Source organism: Diadema antillarum, unplaced genomic scaffold, assembly GCF_040938485.1.
Source record: "Diadema antillarum isolate AM-2024a unplaced genomic scaffold, OU_Dant_1.0 seq00000183_RagTag, whole genome shotgun sequence".
Taxonomy (NCBI): domain Eukaryota; kingdom Metazoa; phylum Echinodermata; class Echinoidea; order Diadematoida; family Diadematidae; genus Diadema; species Diadema antillarum.
In genome coordinates this window covers 739,316-758,319 of record NW_027271250.1, presented here as the reverse complement: position 1 = coordinate 758,319, position 19,004 = coordinate 739,316, and the positions used below count along the sequence as shown (strand labels likewise).

Sequence of the window (19,004 nt, the reverse complement as noted above, 5' to 3'; positions counted from 1 at the left end):
CTAAAAAAAATATGCAGCTTGAACTCCCAAGGTAGGGTCAAGTTCATTGACCATACCTGCCAAAATAGCAAAAATCCTTCATAAAATCCATAAAAGTTTCCGGATTACTGCCAAAATTTAATCATTTGTTCCTTGTGTCATTCTCAACCTTTCTCGCAAGTTTCATCCAAATCCGTTTTCAACTTTTTGAGTTATTTTGCACACGGTTGAGCAAACAAACGGTAACGAAAACATAACCTCCTCCCTTGGCGGAGGTGAATATATGGCATATACAGTAGTCAGATGTTCTGATACAATCATCTTTGACACGAGGTAGTATGGAAATTTCCAGCATATTAGTATATTGGAGAAGGTGAATGATAATTGTGATGCAATATCATTTCAAGATGAAATGAATGGCAGACTTAATAGCTGATCTTGCCACAGAGACCAAATACAGGAGAAAATCAAAAGGATTTAAAGAGGTCAGCCTGGCCAGAATAGCCAAGTCAAGACAATCAGAAGCTTGTGTTCACACACAGAAACCACGACAAATCAATAGTGTTGCAACTCAAAACTTGTTTACTGGTATATACTCTTGCCAAGTGGTCAATGTACACATATCTATTATATGGTACTGCATGGGCAATTAATAGTCACAGCAATATAAACATATATCAAAGTTATATACTGTATAAGAATACGCATTGTGAAGAATCCTTGCCATCACTAATTTGAATGATCTATACTGTGAATGTTATTGTAATTCCTACTCCGTTTTTGTGTGCTCGCTTTTAAGTGAGAAAATAAGTACATGTATATTCAATTATCACTAATATTTTATCTCTTTTTTGTGAACTATGCATTCCCTATATATTGATATAGAATTTATGTAGGTATGACATACATTATGTGTGCTAATTAAGGTTGATGTGTGCTAGTCAAGGGTTAAAGTGTGGATATGTATATTTATGTCAAACTGACTACATGAAGAAAAGTTGTGGAGTATAGCAATCTGAGTGCAAACTCATCATCTCAGACACCTGCAAAGAATGCTTTACTGCAAAGAGAGAGAGAGAGAGAGAAAAAAAATCCAAACAAACCATATTCTGAATTGTCTTGTCAATGACAGATTGTTTTTTTCCTGCCAAACATAAAAATTGGGATATGTTAACTCAGAAATTGTGATTGTTTGTCCCTGACTAAAACATTGTCAGGTAAACTCTCAGATTGCACCATCACTCATCTGGTTATGTTAGGATCAATTTACTGCCTAAATATAAATTCTTGTAAGAAGAAAATAGTCCTGAAGTTAGACTAGTGAATTTATGGTCGTGCAAGCAATTAAATCTATATATGTTCAGCATACTGTTCTTACTCGCTTGCTCTTTATCTGAAATGCTAACCTTGCAGCTTTTTTTTTACATCACCGTTGAAGTACAAATTGCAGCTCTTCTTAAATATTACTAGTTCTTTAGAGTAAACTTGCCAAAACACCAGCGTCGGACCGATGTGTCACTGGTATTGGAATGAAATGTTTTAGAGTCGTTCTTGTCAGCTGCTCCCATGATATGAAACGGTGGTTGATTCTAAGTTTTTGCCCAACCAGGTAAGCTACTACATTGTACAGTATACAGTCATACCATTCAAAGTGTGAACCGTCCTTGTTGATATGATTATGCCTTCATGGATGGAATGTACACGTATGTTCGTTTTATGCATGTTTATCAACCACCTTGATATTTTTCCTACTTCTGGAAATTTCATTTCACATTTATCACACATAAGTGTTTAGTGACATGGATGTTTTGTTTTTATCAACTTTTCCTCTTTCAAAAACATATGAAAACCTGATACAATTGAGATCAGGGTAAAAAGACTGCCATCTGTGGACTGTGACCAGCTATTATGCATGTTTAACAGTTTTGGTGCCAAATCCACAGAGTTTATAAAGACATTTGATAAAATTTTTGACAGTTTCAAGTTAAATTCATGAACTTTACAATTCTGTATGTTTCACTTTAGAGTTTCCAACATACCTGGTGGTTACTTTGGAAATATCAGAGACTGACTAAATGCACCAAAAGTGAACCAAGTCCATGTAGCACTGATTTTTTTTTTTTTTTTTTTTTTAAAAGGGGGAAAAAAACCTTTTTGATATAATGGAGGGATTCAATGAAGGAGAAACATGCCATCACTTGATCTGCTGCCTATGTACTACTTATCTAAGAAAAATGCCTTGATTTTTACTCTGTGTGTGTGTGATAAAGTGCTACCATCCATGTATGTACAACTGTACTACTATTCTCAGCTTTATACCTTATTTTATCTATCATCTGCTTTTCAGTGTGAATTTCCCATTGCTCCAAATATGCATATATCAAGTAATAAATAGCTATGAGTAATAACAACAAACAACTTTTGATGTTTTATTCTTCGTGATCAAAAAGCAGTGACATTTGTCATTTTCAAAGTGAAGAGAAATTCAGTTATTTGATGATGATGATGATGATGTTAATCCACAGCATCTGTATAGTGCCATATATCCGTAATAGAAACAGTACATGTACAGGGGGATATGAATATCATACATGTATTAAAATACTAGTAGTATACAACTCTTTCACATACACTTCTGATTCGAAATCATTGTTTTTACGAACGCTAAACTTCAATCAACAAGAGTTCGACAATTTGAGATAATTCTGATGGTATTTATTTACACATACATGTTCAAATTTATTTTACCCAAAGAGGTGTCACTTTTGCAATTAATTTTCCACAGGCATCAATTGTTCTACAATTGAGAACATAAATATATTTCACACTTAACTGGATTCACATCCACATAGCATGCATGGGTCCATGTTTGCCAAGCCACTTGTGAGATTTGTGTTACTGTAAAAGCTGTTATTTTCGTGTACAGATATTTTTGCAAATGAGGAGGTCACTGACATTTTAGCGAGATGTTATTTTTGCAATTTGACACAGAGGATACAACACACATTTATACACCAGCATTCACACCCAGCAACCAAGATCACTGTACAATGGCGCATGAAGTTTGTCGACAAGATGTTAAAGGCATAATTTACCATTTGCAGATGAAACAAAAAACCAAGCATTAGTGCTTCAAAATAGTTCTAAAATGCGAGTTAGGAATAGAAACAACCAATGTAAAAATCTGAACCACTATAATCGATGTTAAGTATTGTTAAATACAAAATGTGAATAATAGTTATAATAAAAATGTTTCCAGACTATATCGTCTACAATTATGGTTTTCTGAGAAAAATAGTGATATCTTCTTATATTTAAGGCTTTATTGCAAAAATTTTATAAGGTAGGATGTTTTGTGATATAACTGACCCTACACATACGTATCAAAAGTGATATCTTGAACATTTTTGTAAATCACTGATCCCAAAGGTAAACAGACCTTTACGGGCCAAGGATGCATGTAATATTAGACATACTAGCATGTGCATACCCAGCCAGCCATGATCATGGTTCCGCCAAACTTTGAAGGTGCCAAATCTATTTGTACCTCATAATGAGCACTGTGATGTTTTTGTGCCACAATCAAGATCAAATGGCGATACTTAAGCGTGTTGCTGAATTCACAGCCCAACAGTGATTTGTGAACTTTGCAAAAATCAAATCCTCGCAAAAACCAGAGCTTTTACAGAGTATAAATGAATAAATTCATGCTTGTGAAAATTGTACTTTAGAGTAGTGTCCTGCAGGCAGGGAAACACACTGTGGCATAATGACAGATAAACACAAGACACAGGGTTATTGACTCTTTTCAAGCATCTGCTTGCCAAGGAATCACATGAGTGGGATAAATTCAGAAACTGGTCTGTAGTTGTTACTGCACTTCAAAGCACAAGTTTCATGAAAGGCTTACAAAATGTTTTATTTAAAGACAATGATCAATGTTGCAACTTATTGTACACTTAACTCAACATAGTCCCACATGCTACAGTTTGGTCTTGGTTATACAGACAAGACTTCATTTTAACACAGTCAATGGAAATAACATTGTATCATTTGACACTTCATAATTGGTCAAACTTACAACTCTGTTCATTTAATACAGTCCTTTGTTCCACAACAGAAGTGGTGGAATACCACACAACAAGTTTGCATGCATCCTTTGGGTCTCAATGTGGCATCCTTACAAAATCATTGTAATACACTTCAGTTGCACTCATCTTTAAGTTTTGATGATGTACATCAAAATGGAACACAACAGTTTATGAAAATTGTAACTGTAGCAAACTCAAACTGTACAAAAGAAATGTGAAAAGAGGAACACCCCCCCCCCCCTGAAAATAACTGACTTTACAATGAGGTTCCTACTCTGCATCTCTGGCAAAATTTAACAAAAAATGTCACAAAGCAAATATCTTAATTTCTACAAAGTTGATCAAACATGAGTGATCTTGTCTCTCGTGTTTACAATTCTGTCTTGCAACATTTCTTGTAAGCAAGGGAATGAGAACTGTTTTGTGATTTGTTTAGTACTAAATTTCAGCTTTGTACCATCACAATGAATCCTATAGGTACAAACAAACAATTTCTTTAATTGATCTAAAGTAAATCTCAGTAATAATGATACTGACAGTAATGAGAAATCATAATCGCCATGGCAACAACAACACTGGTAGGATAAAAAGCTGGGGATTAGAAACATCTTGATGGGTCAAAACATGTCACTTTGGCATTATAAATTGTAGATATCATCTTGCTAACATATCTGTAACTATCAGAAAAAAAAAATCCCCAAGATGACAGACATACATTGAACACTTCACTTGGCCCCCTCGGGTCCCCCAAGGGGAGCATGGTGCCCTGTTGAACACATTGAGATCTTAACCCCCTGGCATGATACCTGTCAAGTTTGGTGAATATTCATCAATGGGTTTTCAATGATTATGAACATGTACAATTTACATCACCATTTAGACCCATCCTACCCCCACTCCCTTGGGTCCCGAGAGGGAGGGGGGGGGGGGGGGCAGCCCTGATTCTGCCATGAACAAACTTGAAACTATAGGTCATTAACATACTAACTCATAGTATTAGCTTAGCTCTATCACTTCTGGTTCTAGAGAAGAAGATTTTTTAAGATTCCTTAATTTTGGGGGGTTTTGGCCCCTCTGGGGACCCCCAGGTGAGATAAGGTGCCCACTTCAACAAATTGAGATCCTATCCCCCTAGAGATGCTACCTGCCAAGTTTGGTGAAAATTCATAATGGGGTTTTCAAGAAAAAGATGACAATTTACAATTTAGGCCCCAATTTAGCCCACCTGGGCCCCCCCAGGTGGGGCATGGTGCCCATTTGATGGGAATGAGATTCTATCCCCCTAGGGATGCTACCTGCCAAGTTTGGTGAAAATTCATCATGGTATTTTCAAGAAAAAGATGAAAATGTACAATTTGGGCCCCATTAGGACCCCTCCCCACCCCCCTGCCCTGGGTCCCAAAGGGGGCATCCCTGATTCCGCAATGAACAAACTTGAAAATATAGTCATCAATGTACTAACTCATAGTATTAACTTAGCTCTATCACTTCTGGTTCTAGAGAAGATTTTTTAAGATTCCTTAATTTTAGGGGGATTTGGGCCCCTCTGGGGGTTCCCCAGGTGGGGTACGGTGCCCACTTGAACAAATTGAGATCCTATCCCCCTAGGCATGCTACCTGCCAAGTTAGGCAAAAATCGGTCAAGGGGTTCTCAAGAAGATGAAAATGTAAAAAGTTTACGCACAGCCAGACGCCGGATGAAGAGCGATCGCAATAGCTCACTTGAGCCTTTGGCTCAGGTGAGCTAAAAATGCCGTTTTCAGTTGTCTAGCTAGTATTGACTTGACCATGTCATTCATGTTCATTAAAGCATGATTTAAAAAAAATGGGGCTAATATCAAAACGACCAAGGGAAAACTTTAGAGTGTTTCCTAAATAATTTTCGAAGTGACTTTAAATTGTTTCTTATGGAAGAACAAATATGTTAAGACAACCAATATTCTTACCCGATGGCATGATATTATAAACTAGGTCCTACAATTATATCATCATATATATCATACAACAAATACATAAATGAGTCATATCCTACCCTAGGGATCATGTACTAGCAACAACTGTGATTTCAGTACGGTGACTATATGCAGTACAATCATGTGATGTAAAATATTTCAATCCTTTTATACAAGCCCACATGCACACATTTCATTCAATGAAATAAAATATTCCCCTTTTAAAACCAAATTCATTAGTATTGGAGTATGTCCATTACATACATATACATTCATTGCTTGGCATGCACGTTATGGCTGTAACAGTTTATCTGCCAATGTGGGCAAACATGACATTGCATGCCCAATAATGCCCACCCGCAATGCAAAGATTGGCAAAACAATAACAAAATCAGGATGAAAGCCAGGACAGTACAGGGGGGCATTTCATGAAGCATTTCGTCCGACAACTTTGTCGGCACAATTGCTCTCAGCCAATCAGATGCAAGGATTTCAGTAGCTTTTAAGAGTTTGTCAGACGAAATATCCGACAAAATGCTTCATGAAATGCCCCCCAGGTTGACATCAGCCACACTCCACTGGCCCCAGGTCTTACTCTTTGGAAGTGCAATATAGATGGGTTTAATATCATGAAGCCATTTGCGGCATATACTGCACTACACAACTGACTCTCTACTTTTCACAGTGCAATTGGTATCTCAAAGTTAAAGAGAACTTGAAAAAGCTATCAATGTACTCACACAGGTCTTGGAAGGGGAGATCATCTGGCAAAGTAGATATATATCATCCTCATTTCCTATCAGATTGGCATCTACTTAGAATCGAAGGTTTCAGGCTTTCTTGCACTCAACAATTACTCTTTTAAGTCTGCTTGCAATGTAGTCATTACATGCAAGACATGTGACTCTGTCCTGCCCAAGAGACCCAGTGTTTCAGTGGGGTTGTCTTGCACAGTACTCGGTGGCTTCAATACGGACAGTTGAGCTATGGTACCTGTTTTAATGAGCGTATACTAGCAAAAGATAATGATTAGGATAAAATTAAACGAAAAATATAATACAAATCTCTATGTTGTCATATGGAGATGACAGACACCATCACGACATGAGAGCAGAATTCTTTCATCAAGAAGACGAATGATTGTATTCCATTTCAAATGTCCATGCCATGTCTTTACAGTCTATTGAAGGATTTTTCTGGTAGAATGCGGCAACCTTCCCTTCATATTAGGCTGCAGTAGTTGCTGCATCCTCCCTGGTGCATCTGACCCTGTTCTCTGACCCTTAACCCCTGCCTGCTGTGGTCATTCTCCCACAGTCCTGGAGTCTGGATGATCTGGTCGTGAGAGCAAAACAAAAGATCAGTTATCATCCATGGTACATGTCAGAGGAGTATAATTTGATAACTGTTTCCTGCTTTTAAACCAATCACCATGACTTTGTAATCCTTTCAAAATTGAAGGTCTGTATTCTAAACAAGGAGGTGTGATAGCAAACTTGTAGCTCAATTCCAATCAGTAGATGGTAAAAAGACAATTAGCACACTTTTGTACTGAAATCCATAAATGCACTTCACTCCAATATTTTGAAATTCAAAACTTGATATCATAGCTGCAGAAGAATTTCACCAGGATATGGTGGTTGAAATACCAGTTCTCATGCCAAATCTAATACAGAAATCTACCAAACTCACATACAAAACATTAATAATCACAGACCATGTGGGGAAGACACCCAGTTTGTAATAAAAGAGGACCACAGTAAACTAGGAGGATCCATGTAGGAACAAGACTAGGGATGGGGGTCACATACCTTTGGACTATCTGATTTTCTTAATTACTGACCTTGTGACAATCAGAAAATTGGTGGCTGTCCTCAGACTGCATATAAATGATGATATCTCAACCTCAGAGGTCAAGAATGTCACAGGAAAATTTATGCTTTGGGTGTGATTTGAAAAGCTACTATATTAAGTCCCATGGTATTTTAAATTGATCTGTTATGTTGCAATGGCTAATCTTCTGCATGCCTCATGGTTTTTAGCTTCTATGCCACCACCTAAAAACTTTGTTTGATTTATGACAAGCTCTTATCTTCAAATGTTTTTGTGGAACTTTTTCAATACATTGGGAAAAATACACATATACGTAAAACAATTCAGAATTTCAAGAGACTACAATCAGAAATTGTTCTTTCTACAACATAGAAACATGAAAAAAAAAATGGCTTTCCACTCTGCTTTGTAAATCTTGCCACATGAACCAATGTAAAAAAGTTTCATTGCACAACTCTCCAGATTATCTGGCTTCCTCTCAGGATATACTGCCCTATGAAACTTCCTGACATGAAATAAACAAGAGAAAGAGAGGGAGAAAGAGAGAGAGAGAGAGAGCACAGGGAGAAAGGGAGAGAAAGAGAAAGAGAAAGTGAGAGTGAGCATGCTCTGAAAGAGCTACAAATTTCCCTAATTTAAGCTTACCATCTCCCATATTTGGCAATTGTTTTGCACACTATTATCTTTCATTCATGACACTGCACTCAATGTTATCAATTCTCCTGACGGAATGAAGATAATCAAAAGACATAGTATGCAATGTTCTGTTTTTCTTTCCGCACTTGGCTGAAACTTGCTGATACCTGTATGACTCATGTGTTCATTGACTGTTATCAAAATCTCAGATGGCCTTCTGTAAATGATGCTTTAGCTGTACACATAAGTGCAGTATGACCAACTAATGGCCCACATACGCATACATCCTATACAGTAGTGAGTGTAGTACAAACTACACACACTATATTCCTTTTGAGTGATGACGGGTGATTACATACAATCAAGTAAACACATTTCCCAATTGTTATTTTTACCCCTTAAGTACAATGATCATTACAGTAATGATTGAACCAAAGGGAAAGAATCACTCTTTTTTAAAGTTATGAATCCTTCCTTTACAGGGTAGTATGAGTGATGTATTTTACCTTTTCCACAAGTTCTTCAAAAGCACACTGCACCCCATCTCTTGTCTTGGCGCTAGCCTCAATGAACAGACAGGAGTGTTTCCGTGCAAACTTCAGTCCCTGCTCCCTCGACACCTCTCGCTTCTCCTAAAGGGCAAAGCATTGTGGGTAAATCAAAATAGCACAGCCCCATGGGATGGATTTTATATTTCAAGTCAATCTAACTGAGAACTTTAGCATCAGTGGGCTTCACATGGCAAGTATCAAAAAGCATGCCCACGTGATAAACGTACTGCTTTAATGACAAAAAATTATAAAAAACAGCCACGTCAAGTCACATTAAACTCACAAAGGTGATCTAAATATAGACTATGGTTTAGATTTAGTCCATGGACTAAAATTGGCGTGAAATAGGCATTGCTTTGACTTGCGTGTATCAACGCACAATTGTTGTTGGACATCTGTTGGCATACACATTCTGCCACACGCATTTATGCAGAAGAAGTTAGCAGAAACCATGGTCTAGATTTAAACCACCTTTGTGAATTCGGGCCTTGATGTCTGTAATTTCCCACAATACTGTTCTTGTAATGTCCATGGAAGCAAACTGATTGTTTCTGACTCCTAAAGGTGTTAGGAGAGGGAGTGGTCAGAGAAAAATGTCTAGAGACAGATTAACCCGTTGAGGACGAGTCCCCGAGTATACTCGGACAGGTGTCTATGGGAAATGCATGTTGTAGCAAAGTCAGTCCGTCCTCAACGGGTTAAGCGATGGTGATGAATGTGTGGTTTAGATAGATCCATTACATCTCTCACTCTGGTCTCATTCTGGCCCCACTGAACACAAATAAGGAGAGCCATTACAATTTGGCCTTGGTAAAGTTAAGACCAGCCTGCTAGCAAAAAGCATGTTAATATTGTAACAACAGTCCAAAAATACCCGGTAAAGAAATTTGTCCAAATTTGTGCAAAGTAGTCCAAAAACATGTTTTACTCATTACTTTCAATGTTTTAAAGAGATCTATAAAAGTTGGTTGCATCACTGATCTGGAATACAATGCTAGATGAGCACAATCTGTGACATAACAAGCATCAGTTGCAATCATTATACTAAAGACCTCAACTCACACACTTTAGGTATTGGGTTTTTCCTAGTGTCTTTATAGAAACACCATGCATTCCCCTTTGTCAGGGTGATGCCAAATAGTGACAGGATTTCTTCTCTTACCATGTCAATCTTGTTGCCAACAAGCATCTTGATGATGTCAGCTTTGGTGGAATATGTGTCAAGCTCATTCAGCCATTGCCCCAACCGGTCAAAGGTCATCTGGTTGCTGACATCATAAACTAATAAGGAAAACAAACAATGAAACATACAATACAGATTTATGATTTTCAGAACAAAATATCACAAGTTCAAGTAGGCCTATATCTATCCCTGGAATCCACAACACAACCCCTTATCTCTGTCATCATGACTACCATGCTTTTCAGAACAAAATATTACAAGTTGAAGTATATCTAAACTTTGAAAAATCTACAAACAATTTTAATATCAACAACAATACATCCCCTTACATCTGTCATCATGATTACCAACCCGTGTATGAAAGGTGTTCATGACACTTTGTGCTGGTGACCCTCAGGGAGTTAGATACAGTAAGAATGCTTGCAAAAACTGCACTGATATGGAAATAACCCCTGCGTATTGCACCCTATGACTCCTTATCTCAATGCTTTTTCCACACCCTTTATGATCAAATGCACAATGTTTATGTGAATGTCATCTGCAAATTTTGTTTTACCAGGCCTTTTCTCTTATGCCTCTCTACATTTAAAAGTTCTGCAGATATTCCAGCATGCCACGGTTAGGAGACAACAGGCCATGACTGGATGTCATCTACAAACAGGAATGGTAAATAGAGACCTTAGGTATCTAAACACCACAGATGGAATACAGTAGTTAACCGTAAGAATAGAAACTTGACAAACCTGCCTTCAAGCAACACAAAACTTGCCTTCATTGTATGAATTTGCCCCGTCTTGCAACTGCTCTCTTAAATTCACTCACTTTGACTTGTCTATTCTTGTTGATTCCACCTATTACATGAAACACTGTGTAATCATATGCTAATCCTTCACTTATGACTGTCTTAAGGTCTGAAGTCACACACACAAAAATGACACTCACCCAATATCACACCTTGAGCTCCTCTGTAGTAGCTAGGTGTCAGAGTTCTAAACCTTTCTTGACCCGCAGTGTCCTGGATGGAAGAAAAGAGGAAAGCATAGTACTTTCATTTGACCATTACACATTGCATGCCATGTGATCACAAGATACAATGACAGCATTTGGCAATGAATAGCAACCATAGGCATAATAAAAAAAGGGATATTTTACATCTTTTCTTGAAATTTTGTGATGGCAGGACATTAACATTTTTATGCAAATAATGACTCAAACTTAAAAATTATGTCATGCTTTTTCAATCTTGAAGTTAAATCAGTATCAGAATTGGCAAAGGTATCTGTATACATTTGAATAATGTTTGTGCACTAGTGGGTTCCCAATGAAGTTGAGGATGAATGTATAAAAGTATCAGAATGCATTCTACACAAGGCAAGTGTGGCTTGATATTACATTCTATTTTTTTTTCTAGTAAAGTGCTCCCTAACATCCCTCCCCCTTCAGTAAAAAGAGGGAAACATTGCATTATCATACATATGATGTGTCTGCTTACCCATATTGCAAGCTTTGCCTTATTTCCATCAACAGTAAGGGTCTTGACTTTGAAATCCACACCTGTTGGGAAAAATAATATTCGAAAAATGTCACTCACAGCACTCCCTATGATCCTATGTACAAATCAGAAAAGATTTTTTTTTCTTTTTTTTTGCTGTTGTTGTAGATAGACGGAATTATTAAATGGTGATGGTGGTGATACATTTTGTGATTGAGTTTTGGGTTGGAGTTTGTGGACACTGATTTTACATCATCCCCTCAGGGACTAAAGTGGTCCACTTCTCTCAGATGTCTAGACACACAATTTTTTTTCTAATTTGGTGTCAAAAGTTACTGTATATTTATAGCTGCACATACATTCATCACCAATATGACATTGAAATTAAAAACTAGCAAAATGATGACCAGGAGCTATCTGTCTGGTAGTGAAAAAAATAATGATATATGCTGCTTCAATTTATGTCTTTTTCTTAGCTTATAGATGCTTCGTTTTGTTTCACATACTTTATCTCCAATAAGAATGTAATTACAATGAAACATTTGAATACACATGACACACAAACACAAAAATCAAAGCAGCAATGTAATAAAAAAAAAAATACAGTGAAACAATAATATCTAATTGTAATATTGTATGTGGTACACTAAGTGGGGTAGTCTCAGAAAGGAATTCTGGTATTGATTTTAGAAAATGCTCCAAGAATTGAAGTTTCACACAAGATGACTGTCCATCATCAGTAGAGACCAACAAAAAAAAAAAAAAAAAAATTGCTCAGCACAATGCACCACAAACCACTAACAGTCTTATCATCTCAACATGTACGTGCAAACCTTTTATATATTTCATACTCAAAAGAGAAAACACACACACACACACACACACACACACACACACAGAGTTCTGGCAAATTTTTTACTGCACTTCATACCACAAGATGTTAATTCCTACATTCAATCATATTAAAAACTGAATGATTAGCCATTGTGACAATTTATGAATACTGCATTTGAAGTTGTTATGATTTAGAATCCTATATATGCTAGTACATATTTGGAGATTTTGTCTGCTTTTTCAGTTTCATTCAAAAACCAAAATTTATGCAGCAAAATTATGGACATTGCTACTGAGAGCCATCATACCATATGGTGACCCATTTTTCTCCTCTCATCAAGAAACTTGTACTGTACATCTACACAAATATAGAAAATAATTAAACTCAGAAGTGCATACATTCTGTAATCCACATAAGAAGTATGCTACAACTGTAGGTCCCCTACAGGTACCTAGTCATCTTACCTATTGTAGCTGCCTGTTCTGGATCAAATGTGTCATCTGTAAATCTAAGCAGCAAACTGCAAAACAACCAAAACAAACAAACCAGTTCATGACAATAGTGAACATTTTCAATAGCATGGAGAGTCCTAGAAATCAATAGAAAACTAGAAATGTCGCTACGGTGACTGGTATGCCTCCGCCATAATGCATGGTTCTCCTAATAGGTCTATAGTACCATGTCTTGACAATGTGTGATGACAGTTTCACACAACTGGCAAAATATTAAAATGACAGGTTTGCCACAAATGTGCTGAATGTTCACTTTCCTAGAACTACACTGTAGGTTCAATTGGATGAATGATTAAAACGTCAGAGTGCAGGTATTTGGGGGAACTGATGATTTTTACTTGACTTTTTACCCTTTTATAAGTTTATGCATTGAGTAATTTTCAAGGTATTGAGAAAAAGTATAATTTCAGTATCAAATGGTAAAATAGTATTATCTAAACCTGGCCTTTGACCTTTGACCTCACAGTTCCAAAGAGAATCACTGTTAGGTAGAACATGCATAAATATGTAATTTTCATGATAATACCTTGAGTTACTTTTGAGATATGGAGGAAAAAGTGCAATTTAGCACTTTCACTTGACCTTTGGCCTTTTGACCTTTGACCTTTTGGCAAGAAACTTCCCACAGAATATATATTGGGTAATACATGCATACATCAAGTTAAAAAAATATCCTTCAGGCATTGCATAAATATAAGTAGTGATATTTTAAGGAGTTGACCTTGACCTTCGACCCCCTGACCTTTGACCCATGACCCCAACTTCCCTAGATAATCACTGCCCATCGGTACATGCATATATACTAAGTTCCATTAAGATACCTTGAACCATTTGCGAGATATGGAGAAAAAACATGAAATTTCAACCTTTTTTTCACAAAATAACTTGTGACCTTTGACCTTTGACCCCGTGACCCTAAAATCCAAACAAAGTATTATCCCCCCAGGATATACCCTCATACCAAGTTTGATGCAAAACCACCTCACGGTTCTTGAGATATCGACAAAAACAAAACGGGACGGACGTACGGACGTACGGACTTACGGACGGACATGCGGACGGACGTACGAACGGACGTACGACCCGAAAACATAATGCCTCCGGCCACTTCGTTGGTGGAGGCATAAAAACAACCCCAGAACATCCACATGGTTTTGTAGTTTGTTGATCAAGTCATCCAGTAAAAAAATCTGTAAAACATGATATACTCGCGGCATGAATTTTTCGTGAATTGGAGCTGACAGCCCTTTTTGCGGCATGAAATTTTCGCGAACTGCCACTGGCATTCAATTGATGCATATAGTGTGGAAAAGAACTTTTGCGTGCATTATAATTTCGCGAATCTTCGCACTCGCGAAATTCACGAAATTAAAATGCACGCGAACATTCTTTGTTTTACAGTATGTCTTGAGTGCAAGAGAAATGTGAAGTTCCATGTAGTTTATTTCCTTTCCATATTTTACAGTTTAATCATTTATATGCTAATCCACTGTTGCAACAGTGCAAGAACAGAGGACAATGGTGACTCCTACACTGTATGTTAATGTGTTGCAGTCAAAATTTTGTTCGAGATTGATGCAGCATGTATCTTTGCAAAAGCAACATAGAGCCTGGGAAAAAAATTATTTTGCTATTATCTACTGTATACACCATATATTTCGCGAGTCTAAATTTTTGTGAATCGGGAATTCCCAACGATTTCGCGAGTGGTTAAATATCGTGATCGTAGAGTCCTGTACTGAACGGAAAATGTACATGCGTATGTCACATCCACATCGGGATCAATATTTTCGCGTGTCTTTAATTTTGCGAATAGCACCCGACTCGCGATATAAAAACACGAAATAAAAACCTCGCGAAATATTCGGCGTATACAGTATTTATCTACTTATTTGTATTTTTTTTTTTGGGGGGGGGGATTTAAATGCCAGAAGAATTCATCTCTGTCCCTTGTCTTGCCGGTGATGCCCGCAATCATATGCTGATTACTAAATCTGCAGTGCACTATTTGTCGTTCAGGTAAAATTTGTGTTTCCTTCACTTTGAATTATTTGCTGGTTACATTTTTTGCCCCTTCTCTCTCTCCTGTTTTACTCTTTTTCTTCTCTATGGTTTGGTTGATAACTTTCTATTTACTCTTGACACAAAAGTATCCAGAGTCAAGGCTGACACAGTGTTTTCTTGGAGGCCATTCATGTTCAAATGTTCAACTGTGCCCCCTTCATGAATTTACAGTTATGAGAAACAGAAAGAGGTAAGTTGTAAGTATGAATGGCCGCACTTTGAGGCCCCAACGCTTCCTGTGAAGGGGAATGCTTGTGGCAAGACTGGAGACGGAGGAAAGACAATGAGAATGGGGTGGAACCCATTTTAGGAAAATGAAGTTGTCTAGATTAGAATGTACAAAAACTGAGAAATTACAGTTTATGCCATCAAAATTATCATATTAGGTCATATCAAAAGTCCAAGTGCATGATTTGCAAACTCAAATATGTGCTAACCACAAGCCTTGCACCGTATCACTACTTTATCAGGTATGGGGGACACCCCCAACCCCCCAGCCCTAATGTCATTAGTAAGAACAAGCATAGACTACTAGAGTAAAGCCACCACTTTTCGGACATTGAGCTTTTCTGCAATATTTGTTCAACTCAAATAATACAAACAAAATTATAAAGCTACAACAATGTATGTTAAATATCAAACTGCTTTTTCTCAATGTTGATTACAAATTGTTAGATACAATGTACATCATTAAATTTCACAAAATCGCAAAATATTACCACCTTGATAATCCCCCCAGAATCCGTCCGGCCTCTCCAGAATTTGTACGGGTCAATGCGCGTAAGGTCACTGAAAAATGTGTCATGCCATACATGTACCTTGTTGGCGCAAGGTTGCACCAACGGCACCCGTTGGTGTCTGAATTCTGGTGAGTTGGCACTTGCATTCAACCCCTACGGTACATTTAGTCACTGCATTGGCATGTACGGAGATTTTGTGTGTGTGTGTGTGTGTGTTTTTGAGGATACCATCACACTTTGAGCTTGCAATAAGCAAAAAATCTTGCAATAGAATGGCACATTTCTCGATTTTTTGTGCTTTTTCGGCGACCCTGATTCTTAAAACGGGACTTTAATAATTTGCACGTCACACGCTTTTGAAAATTTGCACCGATTCTGTGTTTTCGACAGCAAAATTTGGGATTTTAACATCAGTTACCGTATAGTCTATGTATTTCCTATGCACTCCCAGGTTGGCGAACTAATGATAGGCACTGAATTAGTTCGCCACCCATAGTGTGCCACGATTTATTAGCGCATGTGTTATACACACACTTCAATGTAGGATGCATTGTGCATCATTGGCTATCGCGTTAGAAAAACTTTGTTAATCTGCCACCTGAAATCCATTTGAAATCAAAAACATTCTCGCATTAAAAATGGTTTGTCACCTGTTATATGGTAGAATACATTTGGATTACAATTATTTGTGCTTTTATGGAGGAAAAAGGTGAAATAGTAACGTCTTCTGAGAGCGATGAAAATCCGTCGCCCCAGCTGATCTCCTATCGTGGCACGCATTACATGCGATGTGAATGTCTGGTGGCTTTAGGTAGGGGCCTAGTGGCAACTTAATGGTAACTGACGTTAGATGGAATTTTGGAGGTGACTAATTGAAGGCACTTTCCTGTTGTGAACAACAGTGCCAGTACACAGTATGTGAAATGATGTGATATGCTCGATTAGCCTGACCAGACCGCTGTGCAAAGCACAGCAGTCTGACATCTATTAGTGTTTTACGTTGTATATGACCGTCGCTTTTGACGGCAAAATCACATAAAATATGTATTTTATTTTGTTTGATTTCACCAATAGATGATTTTTACCACTCACCTACATCGTATTTTGCTGATGGTTGAGTTGAATTTGGTGTTTTGTTGGTATCCTGACATTATTGTTGAATTTTTCGGAGTAGATTGTGCGATGATTCACAAAATTAACGAACTACCACGAACGCTCATCCGGAAGTACCGTGGTAGCATTTTACGTACGCCTGTGCATTTTTTGTGTTACGTAAAGCTTGTCGTCTGCTACAACTACGTACATGTATTTCCGCGCGTGCTGCTCTCATGATTTGACCTTTGCATGGGTCACTTCCGCTCCGACAAGGTCATCACTTCCGCTCCAACAAGGTCATGAACTTTTCCGACTCGCTACGTTGTAGTATACGAGTGATTGCCATTCAAATAACACGCAGAAGATGAGGAGTGAAGCAATAGATGCTTACTTACAGACCTGATTTTAATCAGGGATTTCAGTGGGTTTTTGACGTAATTAAAAAAAAAAATCGCACACCGATTATTGAATGAATATCATTCATAGACTATGGGGATTCCTTACATTTTAGTTTTCTACAATTAATAAAGATATTCATGAAGGAAACGTACACCCACCGCTGAAAATGACAACGTCTACAAAGACTCTGAGGGTAGACGTGCAGCCGCTGTCGCGACAGCGGCTGCGTGTAACGCACACGTTAGTTATTATGCTCGATGCGTGTGTTTTGACAATAGAATGTGCTGGTTTGTGATTAGCTAGTGATAATAAGTGTCCGGATTCTGGAGGCCCGCCTAAAAATCAAAACTGGGGGCTTTACTCTGGCTACTTTATCCTAATCAATCGGAAGTCACATGTCCCTCAATCAATTGAATCAGAATCTATTCAGTACTAGATATTGTAACTTTGCTAATTTGTGAATGTCAGAATGATGACTCTACGTCCCACTACTAGCTGACTATAGACTAGACTAGATGCTATAAATGTCGGACTATTTACCGATATCTATTTATATTATGAGCTGAGGTAATGTTAGATTATGGTACTGATCGGAAATTCAAAATATATTTTAATTGTTTATCGTGTTTATTGAAAGATTTAAGTAACGTTAGGATTTAAATTACCCACCTAGATTTCCCAACTCCACTTTCACCAATGATGAGAATTTTTAGAGTTGTCAATACATCGTCTTCGTCCATGGTTTCTTTCCAATCCTGAATTTCGAGAGGAAGGTCGTCAGTAGCTAGCTCCCGGCTGGAAAAAATCACTCGTCCGTTGCCGAAATTAGTGATTAAAATACTCGTATGATTACGCAATCTGATCTGAGGCCGACTAGCTCCGTCGTAAAACTTGATCCGAAGGGACGTTTATGACACACTGCATACACGTAGCTAACTGGGCACAGCGTATTATACCTACATGGTACAGTGTACGTTAGGATCTGTGAGCTGTGAGTCACTTCACCCACCAGCAACCTCCGCACTGTGCGTTCGTACATGTACGTTTCCGAAATTGCGACTGAATAAACGTAAACACTTCAGAGGAAATTCTCTTGTGAGCCATAGCTCAGGGCACACGCACACACGTTCACACATATGGTGTGAAGCTGCTTTAGATGATGAGGTTATGATGTTAGGTGGTGGTGGGGGTGATGATGATGATGATGGGAATCATGAGGATGAGGATGAGGATGATGAAGGTGATGATGATGATGATGATGATGATAAAGGTGACGATTAAATAGGCCCTATGCACTTATTGCAATTGTTATTACCTTATCATCATCATTGGTTGGTTGATACTGTTATCTTTTCTGTCTAAACCTGCATGGTTATAAAAACAGTAGGGCCTACTTTATTCTAAAAACAGTAAAAGCAGTACTGTAAAACATGATATATTCGCGACATGAATTTTTCGCGAATTGGAGCATGAAATTTTTGCGAACTGCCACTGGCATTCAATGCACAGTGTAGACAGGAACGTTAGTGTGCATTTTAATTTTGCGAATCTTGGCGCTCGTGAAATTCGCGAAATTAAAATGCATGCAAACATTCCTCGTTTTACAGTAATTTATCAGGGCTGCCAACACTGGAAACTAGTT

At 37.8% G+C, this 19,004-nt stretch overlaps 1 protein-coding gene across 1 annotated transcript; it reads right to left on the bottom strand.

The window, feature by feature from the left end:
• Positions 1 to 5,828: 5,828 nt before the first annotated feature.
• LOC139728538 (ras-related protein Rab-18-B-like) lies at positions 5,829 to 18,241 on the bottom strand. The gene is made up of 7 exons (XM_071639471.1): positions 18,032 to 18,241; positions 13,017 to 13,072; positions 11,718 to 11,779; positions 11,168 to 11,240; positions 10,205 to 10,323; positions 8,998 to 9,123; positions 5,829 to 7,357 (listed from the first exon to the last, which is right to left on the bottom strand). The coding sequence occupies exons 1-7, from the start codon at positions 18,100 to 18,102 to the stop codon at positions 7,244 to 7,246; spliced, it is 621 nt and encodes a 206-aa protein (XP_071495572.1). The 5' UTR covers positions 18,103 to 18,241; the 3' UTR covers positions 5,829 to 7,243.
• Positions 18,242 to 19,004: the final 763 nt, after the last annotated feature.

What these genes read in the sequence shown, in the direction of transcription:
- LOC139728538 (XM_071639471.1), bottom strand. Translation starts at nt 18,102, where the DNA reads ATGGACGAAGACGATGTATTGACAACTCTAAAAATTCTCATCATTGGT. An exon ending in AGGCAAAGCTTGCAATATGG is followed by an intron (nt 11,241 to 11,717) that starts GTAAGCAGACAC and finishes TCTTCCATCCAG; the next exon opens with GACACTGCGGGTCAAGAAAG. An exon ending in AGCTCAAGGTGTGATATTGG is followed by an intron (nt 10,324 to 11,167) that starts GTGAGTGTCATT and finishes TTTCCTTATTAG; the next exon opens with TTTATGATGTCAGCAACCAG.